The sequence below is a fragment of the Panthera tigris genome, chromosome C1, assembly GCF_018350195.1.
Source record: "Panthera tigris isolate Pti1 chromosome C1, P.tigris_Pti1_mat1.1, whole genome shotgun sequence".
Taxonomy (NCBI): domain Eukaryota; kingdom Metazoa; phylum Chordata; class Mammalia; order Carnivora; family Felidae; genus Panthera; species Panthera tigris.
The window spans coordinates 34,197,230-34,223,842 of NC_056667.1; the positions used below are offsets into that span (position 1 = coordinate 34,197,230).

Genomic DNA, 26,613 nt, shown 5'->3' on the forward strand with positions numbered 1-26,613 from the left:
AAGATCAGAATGTTGTGTGGTCACTCTACTAATAGGTCAATAAGAATTGACCATTGGATGTAGCAACATGAAAGTTGGTGACCTTGATGGGGCACCTGGGTGGCTCAGTCGGTTAACCGCCTGACTTCAGCTCAGGCCATGACCTCACGGTTCCTGGGTTCGAGCCCCACGTCGGGCTCTGTGCCGACAGCTCAGAGCCTGGAGCCTGTTTCAGATTCTGTGTCTCCCTCGCTCTCTGCCCCTCCCCCACTTGCACTCTATCTCCCTCTGTCTCAAAAATGAATAAACATTAAAAAAAAATTTTTTTTAATTTTTTTTTTTTCTTAACGTTTATTTATTTTTGAGACAGAGAGACAGAGCATGAATGGGGGGGGGTCAGAGAGAGAGAGGGAGACACAGAATCTGAAACAGGCTCCAGGCTCTGAGCTGTCGGCACAGAGCCCGACACGGGGCTTGAACTCACGAAACGTGAGATCATGACCTGAGCCGAAGTCGGACGCTTAACCGACTGAGCCACCCAGGTGCCCCTAAAAAAATTTTTTTTTAAAAAGAAAATTGGTGACCTTGAATGATGAGTTGAGAGGGAGTCATTAGAATGGATTCAGGACACATGGGAGGAGAGAGCTTAGAGATGGCAGGTGTAGGCAACCCTTTCAAGGTGTGTTTCTGTAAAGAGAAAGAAGCAAATGCATGAATCTAGGTGGTAGATATATAGGTGATCATTGTATTATTCTTTCAACTTTTCTGTATGTTTGATTTTTTTGTAATAGAGAGTTGGGAAAGTGAAAATGTTAAAGCTTTAAAAGAGAGAGGGGGCAGGGGCAAGTTCATTATGGGGGGAAAATAACATCTCTAGGCTAACGGGAATCAGCGAGAAATGAGATGATGCAGGAGTGAAGACTTCCCGGAGCAGTGTCTGTAGAAAATGGGAAGGGATCAGGTCTAGGGAACAAAAGCTGGCCCGGTGGTGAGTATGGAGACTTCAAACAGGAAAGAAAGTAGAGACTGGGGGCACAGATGCAGGCAAGTGGTGATAGGGAGCTTATGGAAACTCTGTTCTGTTTCTGCTCTTTTGGTGCCGTGGTAAGTGACACCATCTGTGGACAGCAAGAATGAGGGAGGAGGTGTTGGGGACATGACAAGAGGAGAAGGTGTGAATAGTTATCTAGAACCGGAGAATGAGCTAGTAACATATAGTATGGTTGCCAGGCAGCACAGGGGCCTCACTCATTTGCAGTTAAGGTGAGACAAGGGGTGTCTGGGTGGCTCAGTCAGTTAAGTGTCTGACTCTTGATTTCAGCTCAGGTCAGGATCTTACGGTTCATGAGATCGAGCCCCACGTCCAGCTCCATGCTGACAGCGCAGACCCTGCTTGGGACTCTCTCTCTCCCTCTCTCTCTTCCCCTCCCCTGTTCATGCTCACTCTCTTGCTCTCTCTCTGTCTCAAAATAAATAAACATTTTTTTAAAATCTTAAAAAAAAAAAAAAAAAGATGAACCAGCGTGCATCTTTCTCCAGCCAGCTTCCTTCACCTGTGCAGGCACATGCCCGGAGTAGGTAGGGAGCAGAATTTAGCCACGATTGTGTTTTAGCTGACTGAGAGAGGAACGAAGAAGCTGAGGGTGAATTAAGGAAGTGATTATTATGATTGATGTGTAATTCAAGATGGGTAAGAATTACAGTACGAACAGAAGGAGCTGAAGGACATTGGAAAGATGGCAGAACCTATGGCTTGAAGATCTAGTGGGTTGAAGGATGGGAATTTAGCTACAAGAGTAGGTGAGCTGTGCTTACAGAGGTGGAGGTGGCGAGAGAGACAGTTTGAGATTGGGATTAGAGAGGGCTTTGGTTATCAGTAATGACCCGGTCTAGGGTATAATTTAGGAGTAAATAAGTGAGGTGGGGTAGAGAATAAGATCACCAGGAGAGGGGAGGTCAAGGCAGCCCCCCCTCCCCCTTGGAGTTTACCAGTTTCTAGTTGAGAAGGAAGCTCATCTTTCCTGTTTCTGGCTTTGTGAGGAAGGAATATGCTACAAGTATTGAGACTGACGATAACTGCTTTAGGGTTTCTCTTCTGCACTTTATTTTACACTGAGACTGGAGTTGAGGGAACAGGAGCCTGCTAAGGAAGGTGGTGCTAGACTTCACCAAATCTGGGAACCAGTCTATGGCCACAGTCAAGGCTGGCAGAGATCAGAAAGTCAGCAAAGGTCATAAGGGGACGAGAGCCTGTCAAGCATCAGAAGTGAGGGTCTTGGCCGTCAAGTATAAGAGATTAAGTCACAGAGGCTGTTATAAGGTATCAGTAGGTAGGATTAGGGATTTGAACCTAGGTCAATGATATCAATGATATGAAACTTCTGTAGCATAATCACTTGTTCCCTAAATAGGGACTTGTATGAATGGCCACACGAGGGCTTTACTGTCTCTTACTTCCAATCTGTGAAATTGACCTTCCCGTGAAGAGATGGGAATATAATAACAAGACGAGAAGACCCCATGGAGCTTTAATTAACTAGCTCAAAGAGACCTTACCAATCAACCAACAGGGACAACAGACCTCACCATGAGTCAACAATTTAGGTTGGGGTGACCTCGGAGAATAAAACAACCTCTGAATGATTTTGATCTAGACTAACCAGTCAAAAGCATCACATCACTTATTGATCCAAAAATTTGATCGACGGAACAAGTTACTCTAGGGATAACAGTGCAATCTGAAGATCTTCCAAGGAAGGGCAGGATGGGCTGGGGCCTGCTTGTCTGCAGGACCCTTTATTCTACCAGGCATTAACAATGCGTGTCTTGGGAAAGTACATGGAATGACTCCATGACTCTAGCAAGTCTCTGGTCCTCCTTCCGGGTGGTTGGCTAGATGGCCATGCAGAGCTAAGTAGCGGAGCACAGGATGGATGGATGTGAAAGAGGAAATTGAATGCTGGTTCAATTTGGTCTACGGCTCTGACGGATCCCTGCCTCATGTGCAGGCCCCACATGTTGTGGCTGGCCATTCATTTGTTCGTTGATTAACTACAATATGCTAGGTGCTCTCCTGAGTATTTAGGATATGGCGGTAAGTGTCAGACATGGTGATAAGAGAGTCTGTCCCTCGGGACACCTCTCAGCTTATTGTGCAGAGGTAGGGCCTCTTGGGTTTGCAGGGGCCAGGCCATCTGTGTGGAGGCAAAAGGTGGCGGAAACAGTGCAAGTAGCCGCGTCTGTGTTTCACGTGGGCTGGAATTCTTATTGTGAGACTGTTCTCTCTGTGGATCTGAACAGTAACACTGTGACTGGTGGGATTCCCATCTGTCACTAGCTTGACCCGTTCCATTTGGCAATTGGTGTAGCGTTAGGAGAGAGAACATCCCGCCCGTGCAGCCTCACCCAAAGTCTCCAAAGTCCAGAGCAAAGCTGGGGCGCTTGGACTAAAGAAGACGGCTAGAGTACTTCCCTGTAGGAACAGCATGCCCAGCTAGGGCCCAGGGCGACCTGCAGAGGAAATTCCAAGAGCAGTCTGCATTGATGCCTTGTCCACCCTCGGCCAGTGAAGAGGTGTGTGACATAATCCAGCACGTTGGGTCAGAGGCTCAGGCTTCTGTGGCCAGCACAGATGGCACAGCCTTCAGCTTCCCTGCCGATAGAAGCAGCGAGGCCACCCTGAGACCCCAGAAGCAGCGAGCAGCCAGGTAGGTTGCCCCTTAGTCTGTGACTTGGGTGCTCTTCACTGAAAAAAAGAGAAGAGGCATAGGTTTAGGGGAAGATCATGGATTCCTTTTTAAAAATATGTTGAACTCAGGTGCCAGTGACATATCTTGGCCAAGACACTCCAGATGCAGCTGGATAATAAGTCTTGAGCACAGGATATAGGTCTGGATTTGAGATGGAAATTTGGCAACCACCAGTTGGGCATAAGTATCTGGGTATTTGGAACTTGAACCCTCTTAAGACAGTCATGCTTTCTAGTCTTTTTTTTTCCAGTCCTTCCTGGGCCCGTAAGCTGTGGTGGGATGCAGAGTAGATGGTGGTCAGCAACACCTGCCCTGTGCCCCTCCCCTGGACTGCCTGCCCCAGCCCTCTCCTCTGAGGGCAAGAGGTCTCATACAACAAGACAGCTTCTGCTCATTCACTATCACTATGTCTAAGCAGAGGGGAAAAAATGGCTGAAGCCTTCTTCTAAGAATTTCATTTATCTCTGGGCCTGAGAAAATAGTGTACTTGTGTGAGTTTCCTGTAGCTGCTATAACAAATTATTCTCTCACAGTTCTGGAAGCCAGAAGTCCAAAATAAGCGTCATTGGGCACAAATCAAAGTGTCAGTAGGACCCACACTCCCTTGGGATGCTCTGGGAGATTATCTGTTCCTTGCCTCTTCCAGCTTCTCATGGCTGCTGATGTTCCCTGGCTTGTGGCCACATCACTTCAGTCTCTGCCCCTGTGGTCATATTGCCTTTTCTTCTGCATGTGGGAAAACTTCTCTCCACCTCTCTCTTATAAGGACACTTGTGAATGCATAAGGGCTCACCTGGATAATCTAGGATAATGTCCTCACCTCAAAATCCTACCTTCACGAAGCTTATGTCCTACCAGGGAAGCACAGACACTAAACAATGAATCAGGAAATTATTTAGTAAATCAGAACAAAATAAATACTGTAGAGAAAAGAGAAAGTGTAGTAGGCGGGTAGGAGCAGATTGCAGTGTTAAATAGGCTGGTCAGTGTTCACCTTGTGGGAGAGGTGACATTTGAATAAAGACTGGAGGGAGAGGAGGGAGTAGGCCAAATGGATATCTGGAGGAAGAACGTTCCAGGCTGAGTAAAGGCCCTAAGGCAGCAAGGAGTGTGGTCTTAGGCATCAGTGTTACTCTCATCATTTCTCTGTGTTGCGTTATGTTCCGATCCTTCCAACGAACCCGATACAGCAATGCCCATGCTTGTTGTATTCATCCAACCATGTCTCTCTTCTGCTTCTGGGCCGCTGAGCTGCTGATGGAGAACACAACACATGCATGGGCCCCACTGGGGCTCCATGGCCTCAGCCTCTTCTCAGTGTCAGCACTGCTCAGCGCTCCTTGTCCCTGGTGGACTTATCACGGTGACTGTTCCAGTCTTCACCATTCACAGGTTACTGCAGTCTACACCTTCATACCCACAATCCCCCAAATCCCCAGGCCCAGGCATTTCCCAGAGCAAAGAGTCTGTCTGGGGAGCATTCTCTCAGGTTCCCCTGTCTGTAGCTGCACCTGTCAGAGTGGCCATCTTCACATCCTGCCCCCCTGTTTCCAGGGAGAAGGTATCCTGCCTTCTGTGTCCCTCCCCTTCTACTCTGGATCCTGTCCCCCTTCCTCCTTGGGCCTCGTTCCCTTGTCCCCCTGCCCCGTCTCTTGCACCCCCTCTCTCTTCTGCTCGTCTCCTTCTGGCCAGATACAAACACGCTCATTGCCTACCCACCCCCCTACTCAGCAGCTATCATCCTATTTCTGTCTTCTCCTTCACTACCAAGTTCATTTCGAAATGGCCTGAGCTCTCCTGAACACTTACTTCTCTCCCTCCTCAGTCCCCTGCAGTCTGGCTCGGTCCTCTTTCCAGCCCCAATAACGCGCTTCCCAGAGGGGTGGGTGGCTTGAGTGTATTCCCACAGGCAGTGTGATCAGTAAAAATACGGGTGCAAGTAGTGCCAATCCATGAGGGTGTTGTGAGGATGAAAAAAGATAATGTGCGTAGAGCACTTAGAGCAGCATCCAGAATGTAGTAAGGTCTCGATAACTGTAAACTGCTGTCATTACTGTTGTGATTATTGTGGCCCTTGTCAGATGTTTCACAGCTGTGTCTGTCTGTGCTTGGCTGCTTTCTCCATCATCCTCGAAGGCAGGGACTCTGAGCTGTTGTAGCACACGTTGACGAGATGGATGGTGGGCACCAAAGACACATGGCCCCCATGGGCAGTCTGGCCATCACCCACGCTCTCACAGGGAGAGGAGTGCTTGCCTCTCAGCAGCTTCTCAGCTCACAGTTCTCCCCTTTGCCTCCCGTGCTTCCCTCCCCTCACTAGGAAGTCTCAGCCCCTTCCCCCCCTCCTTCATCCACACTGAGCACAGGCTGTCGACATCGTCAGTGGGAGCCCTGTCAAGCAGGAGCCTGGGCACTGCTCCCTGAAGGGCGCCTGGCTCAGCCTTTCCTCTCCTCCTTCAGCATAGGCCTCCCTGCCTGTCATACATGTCATACATGTGGCTCCAGTCTGTCTGCGGCCACAGTCCTAGAGCAGGCCGAGGGGCAGTAGCTGGCCGTGTTTCAGATTCAGGAAGGGTTTGCTTTGAAACAATAGAAACGTCGCTAGAAGCCTGGCCATTTGGAGCAGGGAGATCCAAGTTTCCGTGAGAAGCCCCAAGAAGGCAGCCCCCAGACCTCAATAGCAGAGCAAAAATTAGGCCTGGAGTGGCCCACCAGGGTCCACACTGTGGAGTCCCCCACCTGAGCTGCTCCCCCTGCTTCTGGCCAGCAGGCGTTTGCTGAACACCTGTGTGTGTGCTTGGCCGTGTGCCAGGGCTACCACACGGTCTGGTGGGGAAACAGGCGATTGCTCTAGCGTGTGGTAAGTGCCATGAGGACAGAGTGCACAAGGAACCATGGAGACCAGAGGAGGGCCCCGTCAGCCCTGTGTGACTCAGGGAAGACCTCTTACCTTTATTGTATTTTATTTTATTTTATTTTATTTTATTTTATTTTATTTTATTTTATTTTTTCTACTTTATTTTATTTTTTTTCTATTTTATTTATTCTATTTTATTTTATTATTTTATTTTATTTTATTATTTTATTTTATTTTTTCTATTTTATTTATTCTATTTTATTTTATTATTTTATTTTATTTTATTACTTTATTTTATTTTTTCTATTTTATTTATTCTATTTTATTTTATTATTTTATTTTATTTTATTATTTTATTTTATTTTTTCTATTTTATTTATTCTATTTTATTTTATTATTTTATTTTATTTTATTTTATTTTATTTTATTTTATTTTATTTTATTTTATTTTATTTTAAAGTTTCTTTATTTTGAGAGAGGGGCACCTGGGTGGCTCAGTTGGTTAAGTGTCTGAGTCTTGGTTTCAGCTCAGGTCATGATCTCATGACTTTGTGGGTTTGAGCACTGTGTTGGGCTCCGTGCTGGCAGTGCAGAGCCTGCTTGGGATTTTCTCTCTCTCTCTCTCTCCCTCTCTCTGCCCCTCCCCCACTTGCTCTCTCTCTCTCTCTCTCTCTCTCTCTCAAAATAAATAAATAAACTTTAAAACTATTTTGAGAGAGAGAGCACAAGTGGGGAAGAGGCAAAGAGAGAGAGAGAGAATCTTAAGCAGGCTCTGCGCTGAAAGCATGGAGCCCAACACGGGGCTCGATCTCACAAACCGTAGGATCATAACCTGACCCAAAATCAAGAGTTGGTTGCTTAACCGACTGAGCCACCAGGCACCCCAGGACTCTTACCTTCAGAAGGTAGAGGTGCTGGGGTCCGGTTGAAGAATGAGCAGAAATTCAGCCTGTGAATGAAAAGGGGAAGAAAATTCCAGGCGAAGGGAATAGCATGTATGAAAGCGTGGAGGCATTAAAGAGTCTGGCAGGTTACAGAAACTCTACATAGTTGGGTATGGGTAGCCCTTAGGGAAAGGGAGGAGGGGGTATCTGAGGCAGGAGAGGTAGACAGGAGCCAGATCACAGGGGCTTCATAAACCAGACGAAAGAGCTTAAACTTTTTCCTCTAGGTAGCAGCTGTCGTGGGTAGAAACCTGTATCAAGGGGCTGAACTATCTTCAGGCTCGCCTGAATATGGGACGCAAACGGTGTCTTTCTCCCAGTGTTTTGGCTCTTGGTTTGCCTGTTATGTAGACTGTTTTCTCTATGTAGCCACGAAGATGGCTCCAGCAGCTCTAGGCCCAGGGTCAGCCCATTTTTTCTTAAAGGTCCAGTTAGTAGATATTTTGGCTTTGTGGGCCACAAACGATTGCCACAGCTACTTAACTTTGCTGTTAAAGTGTGACATCAGGCACAGACATTAGGTAAATGAATGAGCATGTCTGTGTTTTAATTTTTTTTTTTTTAACGTTTATTTATTTTGGGGACAGAGAGAGACAGAGCATGAACGGGGGAGGGGCAGAGAGAGGGAGACACAGAATCAGAAGCAGGCTCCAGGCTCTGAGCCATCAGCCCAGAGCCCGAAGCGAGGCTTGAACTCACGGACCGCGAGATCGTGACCTGAGCTGAAGTTGGACGCCCAACCGACTGAGCCACCCAGGCACCCCGCATGTCTGTGTTTTAATAAAACTATTTATAGAAACCGGCATCTGGTCTATGGGCTGCAGTTTGTACAAGCCCTGTTCTTGGCTTACACGGTCATGACAGCTCACTATCTCAGAGAAAAAGAGACTCCCATATCCCCCAGTGGCCAAATATTAGACCTCAGAGAAGAATTTGATTTGTCCCACTTGGATCAGGTGCCCATTTTAAGCCAGTTACTCTGGTTCCGGGTGAACCGTCCTGATTGGCCAGCCTGGGACATGCGCTCCTCCCAGCAGCAGTGGGGGGAGGGGAGGTCAGCTCAGTGGAACCATACGGAATGAAAAGTAGCCTGCGTTTACACAGGGAGGGGGAAGGAATACAGATACCCACTGCAAGGTGTCAACAAGAAAGAGCATGAACCGAGTGCCCGAGTTTCCAGTGATGATCTGGCTTGAAATTGGTCCTGACACAGCGTCAGGGCACCAGGCCAACCCCGGCGGGGCTGATGCACGCCCTGCCCTGGCCTTTCCCTCCGTGCAGAGTTTACACCTCAACTGCTTTATTTACACCAGTCGGAATACACTCACCAGCTCCTTCCTTCCTCACGCACTGCTCCACCCCCTGGGTGGGACTAGGGGGCAGATTCATTGGGAGGGGTCACCAGGCTGAGCTACTCTAACCCCTGGTACGTGCTGCTTTACTCTGTGTGGCCCCAGCGATACCTAGACGGGAAGATTCTCTTCTCTCCTGTGCCTTTGCCTACACTACCCTTCTCCTGGAACTCTCCTCCTAACATTCTCCACCAGGCTCATTTACTTGTCCTTCAAGGCCCTGCTCAGTTTTGTTGTCATCTTCTTCACGAAGATTCTCCTGTAGCCCTAAGTCGGTCTAAGACCTTTGTATCCCTGTTACACGATGCACGATGGACGGATGCATTTTATGATTATTTGTTTACCTGTGTCTACTACTAGCTCCTGAAGGGAAGGGCCAGGGCTGATTTTCCTTTAGGCCCCAGCCAGCACTCAGCACAGGGGCTGGCACTGAGTAGGCCAGTAGTTGTTGGATAGGGCGGCATTTTCTACTCCATCTAGTCCCACACAGGATAAGGAGGCAGGAACTGCATGCTGATGTTTGGAACAGGACTTGTTGGTTGTTACCTGTTGTTTGTGTTCTCTACCTCTGTGCTGCTTCTCCCTGGACATATGTCCACCTGCCCTACGGGTTGACCATCCTTTCTCTTCCTGTTCTCCAGGGGACCCATTCAGGTGGTCAGTGAGGGAAATATGCAGGAAGACAGAAGTTTGCGAGGCATTTAGGAAGTGCTCATCTTGCTGGCTTGGATGTATACCAAGGTCTTACTGTGCAGGGCCTTTTGTGGTGGGGCTGCTGCAACAAGATCCCAAACGAGACCAGGTAGATTCTAGAAAGCCCATGTCCCTCTGTGTTGTCCACCTCCCCACTTCCCAGAACAGGTTCTGGGACAGTGGATCTGTGGGGATTGGCCTTCACCCTGCTGGATGACAATCTCACTTCTGGGGGGCCAAGGTCTATGGCTGAATCTAACAGACAGATTAGTTGTGGCCCCTGGTCCTCAGGACCCACTGCTGGGTTCTGTCTTCCCTTTGTCCCTTGGGCTGCTTAGGCTGTTCACACTCACTAGCTAGAAGGCCAGACAGGCACAGATAGAGAACAGAAGATGTGTGTTACCTAATCCAGCAAACCCGCATCTGGAGGCTCCTCTTTCAGTTTGATTGGTGGGAGCTACGAGGGAGATCCTTCTCTGGGTCTGCTGGTGCCCACGTATAAGTACTCCTCACGCCCTGATAAGACCCAGTCACCTTTCTTGCTGGTCTCTGGATACAGGCTAAAGTGCTGGACCTTCAGAGCACCTGGGTGGCTCAGTTGGTTAAGCGTCCAACTTCGGCTCAGGTCATGATCTCGCACTTCGTGAGTTCAAGCCCTGTATCGGGCTCTGTGCTAACCAGCTCAGTGCTTCAGATCCTGTGTCTCCCTCTCTCTCTCTCTGCCCTTTCCCCGCTCACACTTTGTGTGTGTGTCTCTCTCTCAAAAATAAATAAACATTAAAAAAATTTTTTTTAAGTGCTGGACCTTCAGTAGTAGTGGTTTAGGTTGATGAGCCAGAGTTGGGGACATTCACCTTCTACACTGCGCCTCAGTCACACCACTGGGCATAAAATGAGCTGAAAGCTATCTTCAGAGGGCCCTGGGTTGCCTTGCTAGCTGGTCAGAGTCTGTAGGTCTGTGGACAGGGCAGCCTGTGGTTCCTGTGGTCACAGCCTTGTTATGAGAGGCACAGGGGTCAGACCCACCCTCATCATGTGCCCTCCTAGTGCCACAAGTCTCCAAACTACGCTCTAGGATCTAAGGAGAAAAGAAGGACAGGTTCCAGTGCAACTTCCCTCTCCTCCTTCCCCTGTTCCTTCTCACGCACTCACACACCCTACTGAAACCTGATCCTAAGGCTGCCTCGCGTGCTGGAGCCCTGGGCTGGCAGGCTGGGGCCCGTCTGCCTGAGCCTGCCCCACCCTACCCTGCTACCCCCCAGGCCAGGGCAAGCAGGTCAGGCGTCCCACACCCCCGCTAGTCTGACCAGTCCTTCTGCACCTCAGAGGCCACCTCCACCCTGGCCAGGCCCCCACACTGGCACACTAGTCCCGGGACAGAAGCCCCTGGTTCCGTCCCAGGTGTAGCATGAGGCTCTGCCCAGGCCACCTGCAGAATTAACACAAACACACATACATGCACCACCTCTACCACCACCCCACCCCATTTCCTGTTGTTTATGGCCCCTAGCTCAGCTTCCAAGGCCTCTGCAGGCACTGAGCCACCTCATGGGGGCTGAGCAAAGTGCAGTGGAAACACTGTAGGAAGACGACAGGCCTACCTGGAGGCAGCAGGGAAGGTTGTCCAGAGGAAATAGCCTTTAAACTGAAAGAATAACAAGGGATTTTCCAGGCAGATAGAGACGGGAGGGGATTGGGGAATAGAGTGGGGGGTGGGGCACTGCACATGTAAGCGTGTGAAGACCAGCATGTTCAGGAAGCTACAAATAGTGCACCGTGCTGGAGTGTGATAGTAGTCTCAGAAGAGTAAATCCCAATTACGTTAGATTAAGGAGTGAACAGGAGATGGGGGAGTTGAGACAGAATATCCATTGCTCTTTCTAGATGTCTCGCCACGAAGGCGTAGAGAGAGAGAGAGATGGATGGCTAAAGGGGTATGTGCTCAGGAAAGTTTGTTGAGTGGGTTTGTGTGTTTGTTTTCACATAAGAGAGACCTGAGCTTGATTGTATGCCTCGGGGTGCGGTATGGAGGGGGGGCGACAAACAGGAAAGGGAACCAGAGCATGCTGAAGAGATCAACTTTGGGGGGCGAAAGGGTGAGATAAGGAAGCAGGAAACTGAATGAGTTCCTATCTGAGTGTCCTGGATTGGGCTGTGAAGTGAGAGAAGAAATAATCGGCTTAAACAAGGTTGGAAAGGATAGAGCATTTGTGGAGTGTGGAGAAGGTTTGGAATAGCTACTGAGCAAAGTTGAGGGTCCAGCCTAAGGTTCAAGTCTATGAATTTGTATTGGTATCATTTCACTTCAATGTGGGGTGTGTGTGTGTGTGTGTGTGTGTGTGTGTGTGTGTGTTCTAGCAGCACAAAGAATACAAGAGTGTAGGATTAGATTAATCTCTGGGTAGATTTTGCCTAATGGATGGGGCAAAAAGACAGTGGAACTGGGGGTCCAGGGTCCTGGCAAGAAAGACAGGAGAAATGGATGGGATTCTAGCCAGGAAAGAGACATAACCTGAGAATGAAGAGAATTTTTCTAACTAAGACTCAGAATCCAGAAACAATAAGGTAAAAGGTTGACAAATTTTACTACATTTTTAAAAAACTTATTGCAAAAAATGAGGGGAAAAAAGAAAGCAAGAAAATGCCATAAGCCAAGTAAATGTTAAATAAACAAACTAGGAGAAATATTTGTAATTGTGTCTCAGTGGGTTTATATATTTAATATATGCAGGGTGTCAAAAAAGGGAAGATTGTTAACTAACACTATGTTGGTGATTATAATGTAATATACGAGTATATGAAACCAACGCATCATACTCTTACACAGTGACACAACCTAGATGTCAGTTATATCTCAAAAAATCTGCGAGAGGGGCACCTGGGTGGCTCAGTTGGTTAAGCGTCTCTTAGTTTCAGCTCAGGTTATGATCTCACGGTTTGTGAGTCACACATCAGGCGCATGTGCTAATGGCACAGAGCGTGCTTGAGATTCTCTCTCTCTCTCTCCCCCCCTCTCTCTCCCCGCTTCAGCCCCTCCCCTGCTTGCACGCTCTCTCTCTCTCTCTTTCAAAATAAATAAAATAAACATTAAAATAATTTTTTTAAGCTGGGAGAAAAAAAGGGAAAACCAGTAATCCTATAGAAAAATGGGCAACAGCTAGGAACCAAGGTAACAGAAAGAGAAGTGCAAATGGCCCTTTTATAGATATAACGATGTGCAATTTCACTTACACTAAAAGAGATACAAATGAAAACAACACAGAGATACTCTTTTCTCTCCTATCAGACTGGCCGCATTGCAGTGTTGGACAGTGTACTTTTACATGGCTGGTGGGGCACAATCCCTGTGGAGCGTAATTTGGCAACATGGAGCAAAATACTTATGTGCATTTTCCCTTTGACCCAACCAACCCACTCCTCGGGATCTATTCCAAAGATACGTTGGCAAAGAGAAAAGACGTATGCATGAAGCTATTCACTGTAACCGCTGTTGGTAGAACCTACTTTACACAAGATTGCAACAACTCAGGGGACTGAATAATATTATCAAGTATATAACTCTACATACTACTATGGAGTGATTACCACAGTATATTGTATAGCAAACAAACAAACAAAAAAACACCTCAGTAGGCGAAACAGTATATGTTATTTTTATTGAATAAAGAAGGTAATAGTAGTACTCTGCACACACATATATGTACTGTGTATTTGCTCACCTCAAAAAAAGAAAGGAAGGGTAAAATAAAAATGAATTCATTGTAGGAATAATACTAATGTGAATAAAATACAAATAAAATGAAGTTAATAATAAAAAATAAATACTGTAGGGGAATAGAAGCAACAGAAGTCAGACACAGAAATAAATGTCAGACTCCTCTGAATGTATCTTGTTTTGTGAATTTAGTTTGGCACTAGGTAAAGTGTTATATCGTCATAAAACAAAATTAAATTAAAATGGGGTATAAGCAACCCCTAAAAAGCAAAAGCAAAATGAAACAAATGGACTTAACTACGTATCATTAACGAATTAAAACTCAGCAGAATTATTTCAAGTGGCAAAAGCACCATCACTTGTCTGTACTTCTCTAATAGGGTATACCCAGAGACAAAAAGAACTGTAAAGAAACTGTATTTAAATTGTTTTTAGTAATGAGAGTGTTAGTAATGTTATGCTAAAAATATTATATATTTTTCTACATGTATCTATCTGTAAATATGTATTAAGATAAAGCAGATAAGTAATTGTGTTGCTATCACTATAGGCAAGAATGTCTACTTAATTGAAAAGAGATACAAATATAAAGGAAGCTTACATAGATGACTTTTATGACATGTGAATTATATCTCAATAAAGCTATTAAACAAGAAAAAGAAAGTAAGTACAAATCTTGTAATCCTGAATTTGGGTTGGGAATACTAGTATAAATGCATGATGTATTTTCTGTTTATGGGGTGCCAGAGTGGCTCAGTTGGTTGAGTGTCCAACTCTTGATTTTGGCTCAGGTCATGATCCCAGGGTCATGGGATTGAGCCCCATGTTGGTCTCCCTGCTGAGTATGGAGCCTGCTTAGGATTCTCTCTCTCTCTCTCTCTCTCTCTCTCTCTCTCTCTCTCTCTCCCCCTCTCTCTCTCTCCCCCTCTCCCACACCTGCATATTCTCTAAAAATAATAATAATTAATTAATGTTAAAAAAATTATTTCCTGGCTTTTTCCCCCTGAAAACACCTGGGAAAAATGACTAACCATAGTGACATGCGCGACCCAGCCACCCAGATGGTAGTCTCTAAATACCATTTCCAATAACCAGGACTCCTTGGAAAATGACTGACTTCAGATGGAGGCAAGAAATATATAGGACAAACCTGGGAACATCTTCACATACTAGAAAGCAAGGACATTTTCTTTCCTTGATTACTGGAGTGTGTTAGAAGGATTCAGGAGCCAAGATGAAAAGGCCAAAGAGAGAAAAAGAGAGGAGGAAACCTATGGATTAGAAAGAGACTAGAGATTAGCCCAATTCAGTGTGTGGACCATGCTTTCATTCTGATCTAAATAAACAACTTTTAAAATAACAACAAACATTAATTAAGGAGAAATCTGAAACTGACGATTTGTTGCTATTAAGAAATTATAGTGTTTTAGGTGTGATAATGGCTTTAAGAAGAGTTGTTTAGGTGTGGTTATGTTTGGGTTTTTTTAATGTCTATTTTTGAGAGAGAGAGAGACAGAGACAGAGAGAGAGAGAGAGAGCAGGGAAGGGGAAAAGAGAGAGGGAGACACAGAATCCGAGGCAAGCTCCAGGCTCTGAGCTGTCAGCACAGAACCCAACACAGGGCTTGAACCCATGAACCATGGAATCATGACCTGAGCTGAAGTCGGACACTTAACTGACTGAGCCACCCACAGGGTGCCCCTGTGGTTAGGTTTTTAAAGATGTCCTTATCTTCTAGAAATTAATGCTAAGGTATTTTATGGATTAAATGGTATAATTTCTGAGAGTTTCCAAAATAATACACAGAGAGAGTAGATGGGGTAGAAGGGAAACAAAATTGATCATGACTGATAATTGCTGCATCTGAGTAATAGGTCCATGGGGGTTCACTGTTTTGTTTCTCAACTTGTGTGCATGTTTGAAATTTCCCATAATAAAAAGTTTTTTAAATATATCCAGAGCAGGAAAAAAGAGTACCCTTTGCACAAAGGTGCACCCAAGTAGCAGTAGGAAATGTTAGAGGAGTCTGGCTTGATCTGTCAAGGAATAAAGAGGGTCTACAAAATAAGCACCTAAAACAGAAAGACCCAATAAAAGAACAAGGTGAGATGGACAGTGTTTAAAAACCAGAAATAAATAGGTTATTTAGTTATTTATTTTTGAGAAAGAGAACGCAAGCGAGTGCACAAGCAGGGGAGGGGCAGAGAGAGAAGGAGAGAGAATCCCAAGCAGGTTCTGCATTGTCAGCACAGAGCCTGATGCAAGGGCTTGAACCCATGAACCGTGAGATCGTGACATGAGCCGAAATCAAGAGTCAGCCGCTTAACCAGCTGAGCTATGCAAGCACCCCTAGAGGCAAAGATTTTAAAAAACACTTACCAGACCCATTTAATGCTTTTTGCCAGGATCTCTCCCGTGAATTTTTTTTGTTCATTACTTACTTAGCTCTAGTTGCTGTAACAAACTACTGTAAATTGGGTGGCTTCTCAACAGCAGAAATGTATTTCTCACAGTTCTGGAGGCTGGAAGTCGGAGAGCATGGTGCCAGCAAGGTCGAGTTCTGGTGAGAGGCATCTTAGGGTTCATATGGCTGACTTCTCCTTGTACCCTCCTATGGGGGAAGAGAGCTAGTTAACTCTCTGGCCTCTTCTTATAAAGGCACTAATCCCACTCATAAAGCCTCTATTCTCATGCCCTAATTATCTCCCAAAGGCCCCCGCGTCCAAGTACCATCACACTGGGAATGAAATTTCAACATACAAACTTGAGGGAACACAGACATTCAGGCTAGAACACTAATGTTGCAACTTCTGCTTTTTTGGTCATATTTTCATTTGTGTATCCTGTACATTCAATTGTTGGGGACCAACTTGTGTCAGGTGACCAGCAGCTTATTGTTTTTGTTGTTTGATCTAGCCTTTGTGTATTATGAGAAAGTTGTGTCCATTTCCACAGCAATGTTTTCATTATTAGTGAAAAAGAGGCGCCTGTGTGGCTCAGTCGGTTAAGCATCCGACTTCAGCTCAAGTCATGATCTCACAGTTCTTGCATTCAAGCCCCACATCAGGTTCTGTGCTGACAGCTCAGAGCCTGGAGCCTGCTTCAGATTTGGTGTCTCCCTCTGTCTCTGCCCCTCCCCCTGCTTGCACTCTGTGTGTGTGTCTCTCTCTCAAAAATAAATAAACATTAAAAAAAATTTTTTTAATTGAAAAAAAGAAAGTGAAAAAAGTAGTCTACAGAGTAGTTTAAGAAATAATATGGGAAAAGGAAAATCAGTACAGATATATACCATAAGGTTAGTTGCCTTTGTGTTTTAGGATTATGGGTTTTATTTATTTGTTTGTTTGTTTGTTTATGTGTGTGCACCTGTCAGTATTTTCCCCATAATTAGCATATATTACAAGCTACAATGAAAATAAGTTTTTTTTTTTAATTTTTTTTTTCAACGTTTTTTTATTTATTTTTGGGACAGAGAGAGACAGAGCATGAACGGGGGAGGGGCAGAGAGAGAGGGAGACACAGAATCGCAAACAGGCTCCAGGCTCCGAGCTGTCAGCCCAGAGCCTGATGCGGGGCTCGAACTCACGGACCGCGAGATCGTGACCTGGCTGAAGTCGGACGCTTAACTGACTGCGCCACCCAGGCGCCCCTGAAAATAAGTTTTTTTTTAAAGTAAAAATTAACAAAATGCGCTTTCTCAGGAAGAAAAGAGAGCAAAGGAAAAAATATGTTGAGAACATTGGTAAGACCTTAGAAGATTTTATTAGCATATGATGTCCAGTACATATTGGGAAGCAGATAAAGCCTGTCCAAGCCTGACTGAGAAACTTTGCAAAGACTTTGTTCCAGCTTTTTAAAAAAGTTTATTTATTTTGAGAGAGAGAGAGAGAATAAGCAGGGAAGGGGCAGAGAGAGAGAGAGAGAGAGAGAGAGAATCCCAAGCAGTGAGGAGGCCAACGCAGGGCTCAAACTCCCAAACCTGTGAGATCATGACCTGAGCTGAAACCAAGAGGCAGCCGCTTAACCAACTGCGTCACCCAGGCGCCCCTGCAAACATTTTATAAGCTCCTGACACAGGAGGAGAGGTTCTCACTCCAGGCTTATCCAGGGACCTTGTTTCCTTCGCTGTTTCATATAGGCTGTGGCCAGGATCCTTGGTGCCTCTGGTGAAACATCAAATATGTTAATGTACTTGGATTTGATATACTGGGTATGAGAGACATACATGATCCTTGTACACAGAAGGGAAGTGTGCTGACTCAGAAGTCCAGAGGCAGGCTGTTCGGCAGGAATGGCCTGTCCGTGCTGTCGAGTGTTGACAACGTCTTTCCAGCCATGAGTAATGGGACAGGGAGCAGGATTGAAAGTTTTCTGCCTCTTTCAAGTTCACTTCAAAATCTGTAATAATATTAGACGTCCAAGTGATTACTGGTATTCTTCCTCCTGGGTAGGCTGATTATAGTGGTCAGTGATGATGGAAGTGAGAATGGTTTGCTTGAGTTGGAGTACGTTCAGAAGGCTACCTCCCAGGCTACCTCCCAGGCTCCCAGACTAGAGGGCCTCTCCTCTAGTCTTCAGGTTTTCAGTGGCTGATTCAGACTGAGTTAGAAATACAGAGACGGAGCCCAGGCCTAGGCCTCCACACATTCATTCTTGGCCAGCAAGGCCCCAAGCAGGCCCCACAGCGAGAATCAACACACAGTAGATGACCAGGTACTGGCCCTCTTCCAGGCTGCCAGGTGCCCTGAGAAAGGTCTTAGAGCCAGGGTGCTTGGTTCCACGTGAGGTTGTGTTGTCCAAGCATCCCCAAAGAGCTCGGTTTCTCCTGTAGCTTTTCCCTCTGTCCACACTGCCTTATGAATCCCTTCTGACTTTGCCCCACCACCCCCACCCCTGAAAGCCTGCTCCACGGCCTGCCCACTCCTTGGGCTTTCCCGAGAGAAGTGAAACGTTCTTTTCCCTTCTCAACTCAGCATCAACTCATCCTTCCTTCTCCCCCTGTTTCCCTCCCATCTTTCCTCCAGGCCCACATTACCATCCCCCTTGTGTTTAGTGTCCCTCCCTCACCTCCTGAGGAGCTTAGCCTTCCCTCCTGGTCTCTGCCAGCAGAGGTGCTCAGGCTCCTACCTGTCTGAGTCCTCCGCTCAGCCCTGCCTCTCAGCCATGGGACGCTCCCATTTTTCTCTTCTCGACCAAACGTCTGTCTCCTGTGGCTCTTCTCCGTCTTCATTGTGAATTCTCCCTCCTCACCCTGGGTGGTCCACCTCCCAGAATTCTCTCCAAAACTCTTGTCTCCATGCACTGGCTGTCTTTGGGTATCTTTCTGCTCACGTGGCCCGTGTGTCATCTCCATGTTCCCAGACCACAGGAACAGCGTGGGCTGCAGCGACTGGTGGGGTGCATGCCTGGGTCGCCTGCCAGAGAGCTTCTGGCGTGCTGCAGTTCCATCCAGGGCAAGTGGATCTTGCCTCTCCACCCCTATGGCCGGCCACATAGAGACTGGCCAGATCTGCCCCTTCGAACTCAGGTTCCACTGGACAAGCTATGTCAGCAGCTACCCACTGACCGGGGGCAGGGAGGGTGTGCTGGAGTGTCAAGGTCCTCCCGGCAGATCCGTTGCCAAGACAGATGTACTGAAGAGCCAGTCCATACCCCAGCTTATTGCATTTGGGGATCCTCAACAGCCCTGTTGTATTCCAGGTTCTCCAAGCCAGCACCCATGTTCCTGGATGACTCTTTCCGCAAGTGGGCTAGGATTCGGGAATTTGTGCCGCCTTTTGGGATCAAAGGTCAAGGTACGTTGGGAACCCTGGCCCACTCTACATTAACATCTCATCCCTCAGCCTGTCTCCCTGCACTCAGGGTAGGGCTGTACCCTCAGAAGTCCCCATGCTGGGGATCCACCCCTCTCCTTCCATTTTTCCCTTCCTTTCTTTTTCTTGCTTCACTCTTCGTTTACTCCGAGCCCACCACTTGGCCAGGGCCAGGTATACAACAGTGGAATGGACAGTACCATCCTTCTCCATAAAAAAGCTCCAGTCTGGTAGAGACACAGATATTTAGAGAGCAGGACAGTAATGGCTCTGAAGGGGGAAGAGATCACAGGAAAGGACGTCAGGGAGATCCATCCTGGAGGACCAGGTACGAGGGGGAAATCCCTGAGAAGACAGAGGCCATCCCCCAGGCTCCTCCATCATCCCCTCTTTACCCCGGTCTCCCTTTCAGTTCTTTCTTACCCTGTCCAAGGCCGATGTCCCCCCGGTGCCCTCAGAACTGTCCCCTTCCATTGCCTTAGGGACTTCGCTCATGCAGTTCCCTCCTGACTTTCCCACCTCTGACGGTTTAGTGGTTCTGATGCCTTGTCAAGTTCCTGCACTATTTCATGGCATGGTTGAGTTTGGGCTTTAGGATCAGACATTCAAGGATCAGATCTCAGTACTACTTCTTTATCAGCTGTGACTTTGGACAGGTTACTTAACCTGTCTGTGCTTTAATTTCTTCCTCAGTTAAATGGAGAAAATAATACTACTGTATTAGGTTGTGGTCAGAATTAAATAAGATAACTGTTGAAGGGGTGATATCATTTGGCCAGGGGACTTAAAAATACCTGAGTCCTCTACTCAGCCAGTCCACACCATCCTGAAAAGAAGACAGTGACCAGCAGGAGGACACTCTAGAATGGGAGTTTTGACCTCAGATCCCCAAGGGCAAATCTAATGGGTAGGGCTGAACCATGTGAAGAACTCCTTTTTGCTGGGTACAGGTAGCTAAGCAGCCTACTTTTCTCCCAAATCCTCACTCAAGACTCCAATCCTACAAAGCTATGAAGGCCTGGAAAGGCTGGTCCATAGCCCATCGGCCAGCAACAAGAGAGCACCTGCTAATTTATACCCTTTCTGCTAAGGTCCCCTCCTAGAAAACAAAAACCCAAGCCATACCTTGACCTTGGGCAATTAGTAGCAATATGCTTTTCCTTAGAGGTCAAATGGGAGGTGGGAAAAGGAGGGTGTCTGTGGCCTTCCCTGAAGCCCTCCATAAGGTACATCTGAAGGCACTTAGTATAGAACACTCCTTAAAGGTTCATTTCCTTACCCATTCTCCTTCACCTCCTGGGAAGATTAACTGTGCTCACTGCTTCTTTCTCACCCTTTACTCTGGAGCACTCTCTTCTCCTCCATCATTCCAGTGAAACTGCTCAGTGCCCCCGGGAAATCCAAAGGATACTGTTCAGTTCCTAACTTGACCTCTTGGCTGCATCTGACAGTGTCGTCCACCCCATCTTTTAAAAAAAAATTATGGAGTTGTCGTTTTTAAGTCGGGAGGCATCCTTTCTTTACATGGACTATTTCAGGCATATAAAAAAGAATAAAGGTGAATACAATGCAATGTGTACCCAGCTTAAGAAATAAAACAGGAGATACAATTAAAGCTCTGTGTATCCCTTCCCATTCCATTCTCCTCCTTCTCCAGGAGACCATTATCCTGGTTTGGGGGTTATCGTTTCAATGTCTCTTTATCTATTTTTGTGACATATTTATATATCCATTGAAAATCTGATATCGTTTTTGCATGTTTTTACACTTTACAAATAATACTCTGTGTGTGTGTGTGTGTGTGTGTGTGTGTGTGTGTGTGTGTGTGTGTGTTTCAAATTGATTTTTTTGCTTATGCTTTACAGGCATATCTGTATTAGTACCCAAAGCCAAAGGTCACTGGTTTATGTATTTTTACTGCTGGGTAGTATTCTGTGTACCACGTTTAATCTGTTTTCCTTTGTCGGGCTTTTTAGTTGCTTCCCACATTTTGCTATTACAAACAGTTCTGCAGTGAACCTTCTCGTACAGGTTTCCTTAAACAAATGAGTGAGTGTTCTGATGCTATCTACCTAGGAGGAGAGCTGCAAGATCTTAGTCTGTGCACATCTACATCTTTGCTTAATGTTATTAAGATGGTCTTCACCACGGTTGTACCGATTTACTTACTTTATCTTTAGATCTCTGTGCACATTATCTTTTTATCTTCCTAATGACTCTGCAGAGTAGGAATTACCATCTTCGTTTGAAAGATGGGGAACTAAAACACAAAGAAAGGAAGTGATTTATCTAAGGTCACAGAGCCCTGAAGTAGCACAAGCCAGGATTGGACTCCAAAGCCAGTATCATTATACAGTATATTATAATGTTCTCATTATGCTAGAGTTTGAAAGGAGAGCAATGACCATGGCCAAAGCCAGTGAGAGGCCAAGAAGAATGAGGTCTGAATAGTGGTCACAGGATCTGAGAACACAGAGGTCCTGGGCCCTTGCTGGGGGCAGCCTGAGTGGAGTGCAGATGGGCAGATGTCAACCCTCAGAGGTTGAAGAGGGAAGGAAGTAGGAAGAGACAGTCCGCCAAGACCAAGGTTGGAGATGGGCAGTACTTGGGGGGAGAAGTGAGGGGAAGACCATATCAGAGGGTGAGTGAGGCAAAGGGTTCTGAGTCGGGAGCTGCCTGGGCACACTTGAGCTCTTCAGCGTTGGTGGTCTCCTCATTTGCTCTCTGGTTTTCTGCTCAGTCAGGGCACAGAGGTGAGTCCAGCATGTACTCTGTCTCTGAGCAGTTCCCAGGCCTGGGAACGCATGTCCTGGGACCTGACTGCAGAGCCTTTGAAAGCCAGAGGAGACTTCCCAGGAAGGGCTGGGGAGCCCTGAGGGGAGGAACTGCATGCCAGCGCTGGGGACCGGCTCCAGGCAGAGCTGAGTGTCCCTGCCTGTACCCCTGCCTCCATCTTGTTCGTCAGGGAGAAAGCTAGGCCAGTGGCCCAGCCCAACCTTGTGCCCAGAGTCCCCTCTCCCCACCCTCCTATCCACCTCCAACCTACGCAGTAGCATGTGCTTCCAACGTCATTCGCAAACCACTTCATGGGGACGTCAGTGACCCTCTAACAATAACCTCCCTCCTCTGTCCACAGACAATCTGATCAAAGCCATCCTGTCAGTCACCAAAGAGTACCGCCTGACGCCTGCCTTGGACAGGTGAGCCACTTGCTACCCAGCCTCCTGCCCTCAGTTGCCTGGCATGCGCAGAGGTGTTGAGGTCCAGCCAGACTTCCCGGGGTATCGTGTGCCCACATGCAGGCACAGCACACGTGCTGGGGATGGTGAGCAGATAAGCAAGGCCCTCCAGCGGGTCTGCACCCCATGGACTGAAAGCACTTGGCAAGATATTTCGGTCCTCAGCCATCAGAGGTCTGAGGGCATGGGTGGTGGTGGTAGCGGAAGATGCCATGGCTTAAATGCAGGAGGCGGTGACAGTGCTGAAGCCAGTGGGCCCTGGGTGAGGGAAGCCCCAGGTGGGGGAAGCAAAATGCATAGGGCTCTCTGGTGGCTACTGGAAGCATGGGGGCTTCTGACTTGAAAATAAGCCCAGCCATGGGTCCTGGTGCCCCCAGGCCTGTCCTCTCTGCTTGCTTTTCTGGCACAGCCTTCAAACTCAGCACACTTTGCCCTCTCTCCTGAACTCCACTAACCCTTGGGGAATCTTCAGCCTAGAAGGCCATCTCACCAGAGGCTCCTTCCTCACCACCCCAGAACTAGTGCCCTTGCCCCTTCCACACCCACGCTTTCCTGGAGAGTATCTGGGACTAGGTATGTCAGAGAGTCCCGAGTGACCTAACTACCCACAGTATGCCTTTGGCCTCAGAATGCTGCCAGAAGCCCATTGCTCTTCCCCCATTCCAGCCTGCACACGGCCAAAGGCATGGGGCCAAGGGCCAAAGGGGTAGGGAGAAGGAGACCTAGCAGACAGCTCTTCAGAGGTCTCTGCCTCTCTCCCCTCAGCCTCAGCTGCCGCCGCTGCATCATCGTGGGCAATGGAGGTGTCCTTGCCAACAAGTCTCTGGGGTCACGCATTGATGACTATGACATTGTGGTCAGGTGAGCTCCCCAAAGCAGTGCCTCAGGCACCTGAGTGTCCTGGCCCAAACCCTGGCCCCTGAGTCCATTGAGAACCATCTGGCCATCTGGCCAGTTGGGCTAAGGTCAGCAGAAGCCTCAAGAAGAACCCTGGCTTGAAGGGCTCCAAAAGCTAGGTGACTCCAGGTGACCTGGCTCCCCATTCTCTGCCCCTGGGGAATTCCGGAGTCATAGTGCCTCCCAAACACAAGCCCACAGACTACATGCAGTGAGCTCAAGGCAGGCTCTGACTGGGCCTGCTCTCTGTAGACTGAACTCAGCACCCGTGAAAGGCTTTGAAAAGGATGTGGGCAGCAAAACTACACTGCGCATCACCTACCCTGAGGGCGCCATGCAGCGGCCCGAACAATACGAACGCGATTCTCTCTTTGTCCTCGCTGGCTTCAAGTGGCAGGACTTCAAGTGGTTGAAGTACATTGTCTACAAGGAGAGAGTGGTAAGCTCCCCGTACGCCAGCTGCTTCCCCTTTTGCCCTGGCCTTGCCTGGCTTCCAGGTCAGCCTGTGAGTTCTTTCTCAGCCAGACTCAGAGTCCCTCTCCAGCATTCCCTGCAGGCCCTTCCCTGGCCTTAGGACCCCCTGGAAGGAACGCTTTTTTCTGGCTAGCCCCAGCATCACTCCTAATATTCATCTTCTCCTGCCCTGCCCTGCCCTGCCCTGCCCTGCCCTTGTAGTGGCCTCCCCAAGCCCCCTCACACTCTGACTCTCATGTGGATCCACCCTCATTGCCAGCCAAGGGAGGAAGGCCTTATTTGGACCCCTCAGTGAGCTTGAGGGTGCCAGTTCCCAAGCCCATAAGTCCCACCTCTCCCTGCTTTGTACTTGTACCGCTGACCTGCAGTTAGATCCCCAGCTGCCACTGAGTCTGGTTCTACTCCAGGAATGATCAGATTCTGTACTCCTTGTCCTAGGCAGACTAGGGCCCAGGCCCGTTTCTCTAGGGGATTGTGTGGCCAAGTAGAGTGACTGCTCCTTTTGGTGGACCACCCACGGAATCCCCTCCTGAGTCCTCCATTCACAGCTCGGGGCCTACAGGGATGCCTGCCAACTTGTCCAGGCCCGTTCCCCCCTCTCCCCTCAACCGGCTATCACCAGCCACCCCAGGGGAGGAGTACTGCAGAGTTCAGGCCATTCGTCTTCCAACACCCAAGCCTCTTATGCGAGGAGAATGATGACAGATGGCCTCCGCATACAGTAAGAAGCTAGTTGTTCTTTCTGGAGGTTTAGAGGCGAGTTGGGAGGTGGGAACAGCTTAACCTTCCTATGGAGGTCTCAGTGCAATTTGGTTTAACTCCACAGCCCTTTCCCAAGCAAGGCCAAGTGCAGGCAGTGTCAAGTAGGTAGCAAGCGAGAGAGAAGACAGAAGTCAGGTCCAGAAATTCAGGTAGGTGGGACAGTGGGGAAGGGGAAGCTGAATGAGACAGGCAGGCTCCCCTGGGTTTAGCCTGGCTCCCCAAAGGGGAGGAAGGGGTTGGCTTCAGCCGGCTCCAGCTGCAAGAAGGCCCACTGCCCATGCAAACCAGGCAGAGAATGGGGCTGAAGGAGCACCCCTCTGTTTTTAGAACCATGGCTTGGATACTAGTGGGAGAGCCCTTCTCTTTGCTTTGAAGGCAACAGAATTGGGGTCACAGGTAGGCACTTCTAAGGGGAAACGGGAGGGAATTGGTCCACCTTGGTGAACTCCAGGGCGGCTGGGAGCTGCTTTCTCACCCTGGCCTCTGACCATCTGCCCACCCCCTCCTGGCACATCCTTTCCTCTGCCCATGGACACCTGTCAGAAGAGCTCCTGGAGGGCAGGGCCCTGATCCCACTGGCTTTTTTTTTAACCCCTCAATGCCCAGTCATCATAAATGATCTGGAATTGGCTCAAATACCAGATCCTGCTTTCTGCTGAGCAGACCGGGAGGCCAGGCCAAGGAGGTGGGTCAGGGCAGCCAGGTGGGTTGTTTTTACATGTTCCTTCCGAGAACAACAAGGTCAGTTAATTCAAGGCTTTTATAGTTCATCCACGGAACTAAGGAAAGAAAGAAGAAAAGGAAGGCAGCCAATTAGAGACTCACTGTACTCTAGCCACTTAGGGCCTCACTGTTCCCAGGAAGACTCTGAGGAGCTTACCACCTGGCCTGGCCCAGGCTGCAGTCTGATCGAAGATACTAGAGCAGTTGGGATGAGGAAGTGTGGGCTGTGCTCAGGCACATGGTCACTCTGGTGGATGTCTGTGTCCTGACCTGGCCTGGCCGTGCCTGGAGATGTAGGACTGGCCTTGTGTTAGTGAGAACTCATTCCCAGGGTTGGTAGGGGTGAGTGAGAAGAGAGAAGGGACAGGGAGGAGTCCTTTGAAGTTCTGTGATCCTTCCCTGGCTCCAAAGTCAAAGATAATTTGGGCCAGGGGCGCCTGGGTGGCTCAGTCGGTTAAGCGTCCAACTTCAGCTCAGGTCACGATCTCACGGTCCGTGAGTTCGAGCCCCGCGTCGGGCTCTGGGCTGATGGCTCATAGCCCGGAGCCTGTTTCCAATTCTGTGTCTCCCTCTCTCTCTGCCCCTCCCCCGTTCATGCTCTGTCTCTCTCTGTCTCAAAAATAAAATAAACGTTAAAAAAAAAAAATTTAAAAAAAAAAAAGATAATTTGGGCCTTTAGAGTGAGCTGCCAGAGGAGGCCAGCAGTGCCGATGGCCTCACCCGCCCTAGCACTTCCTGGTGACCCAAGAAGCCTGTCCTTTAGAACCCGTCCCTACTCCAAGCCCAGGGCCGATGAGTTCACAGGACGTCTCCCACACGCTACTCCACTTCTCTGGCATCTGAGACCCAGGTAAATGTGGGAGAGACTGCTTCTCCAGGGCCTCCCCGTCTGGTGCCAACCACAGGCTTGTCCTGCTCCTGCAGCAATGTTTCCAGCCATGCAGCCTCTGGGCTACTGGGGAACTCTCTGCACCTGCTGGAAGCCTCACCTGTAGAATTCTGGCAGGAGGCAGCTCTGCATTTGGGAGCTAAGGACTGGCTGGGCAGTGCTGGAACAAGCGTCAGGCCTCGGTCACGGCTGCTGCCTGCCTCTTGCTATGTGAACAAGTTGCTCAGTGGGTGGAACTTTCTGGTACCCAGGAGTCATGGTGGGGTCTGGAGAGAGGAAAGACCGGAAAGGAAGACTGGACAACCCAGAAGACAGCCTGTGCTAAGGCTGGCCATACTGTCTTCATCCATATGGGAACTTTTCTTGTCACCGTTTGTGGCCATTTGGTTCCCTCATTCACTGGACAGTTGCACTACAAGTTCCAGACAAGTTACCACAAGGCTCGTTATCTCCCAGCCCGCAGGAGCCCTGAGCCAGCCAGCAAGCTTGGAGGAGTTCCCAGCAGGCCATGCTCAGGGCAGCTCAGA

At 48.2% G+C, this 26,613-nt stretch overlaps 1 protein-coding gene across 2 annotated transcripts in view; it reads left to right on the forward strand.

Moving 5' to 3' along the window:
* ST3GAL3 (ST3 beta-galactoside alpha-2,3-sialyltransferase 3) overlaps positions 1-26,613 on the forward strand; it is a 199,710-nt gene that overhangs the window by 152,760 nt on the left and 20,337 nt on the right. For both annotated transcript variants that reach the window (XM_042996880.1, XM_042996879.1), the window contains exons 6-9: positions 18,990-19,084; positions 22,239-22,302; positions 23,107-23,202; positions 23,491-23,677. In XM_042996880.1, the coding sequence (XP_042852814.1) occupies positions 18,990-19,084; positions 22,239-22,302; positions 23,107-23,202; positions 23,491-23,677 (442 nt within the window). The remainder of the gene's footprint in view (positions 1-18,989; positions 19,085-22,238; positions 22,303-23,106; positions 23,203-23,490; positions 23,678-26,613) is intronic.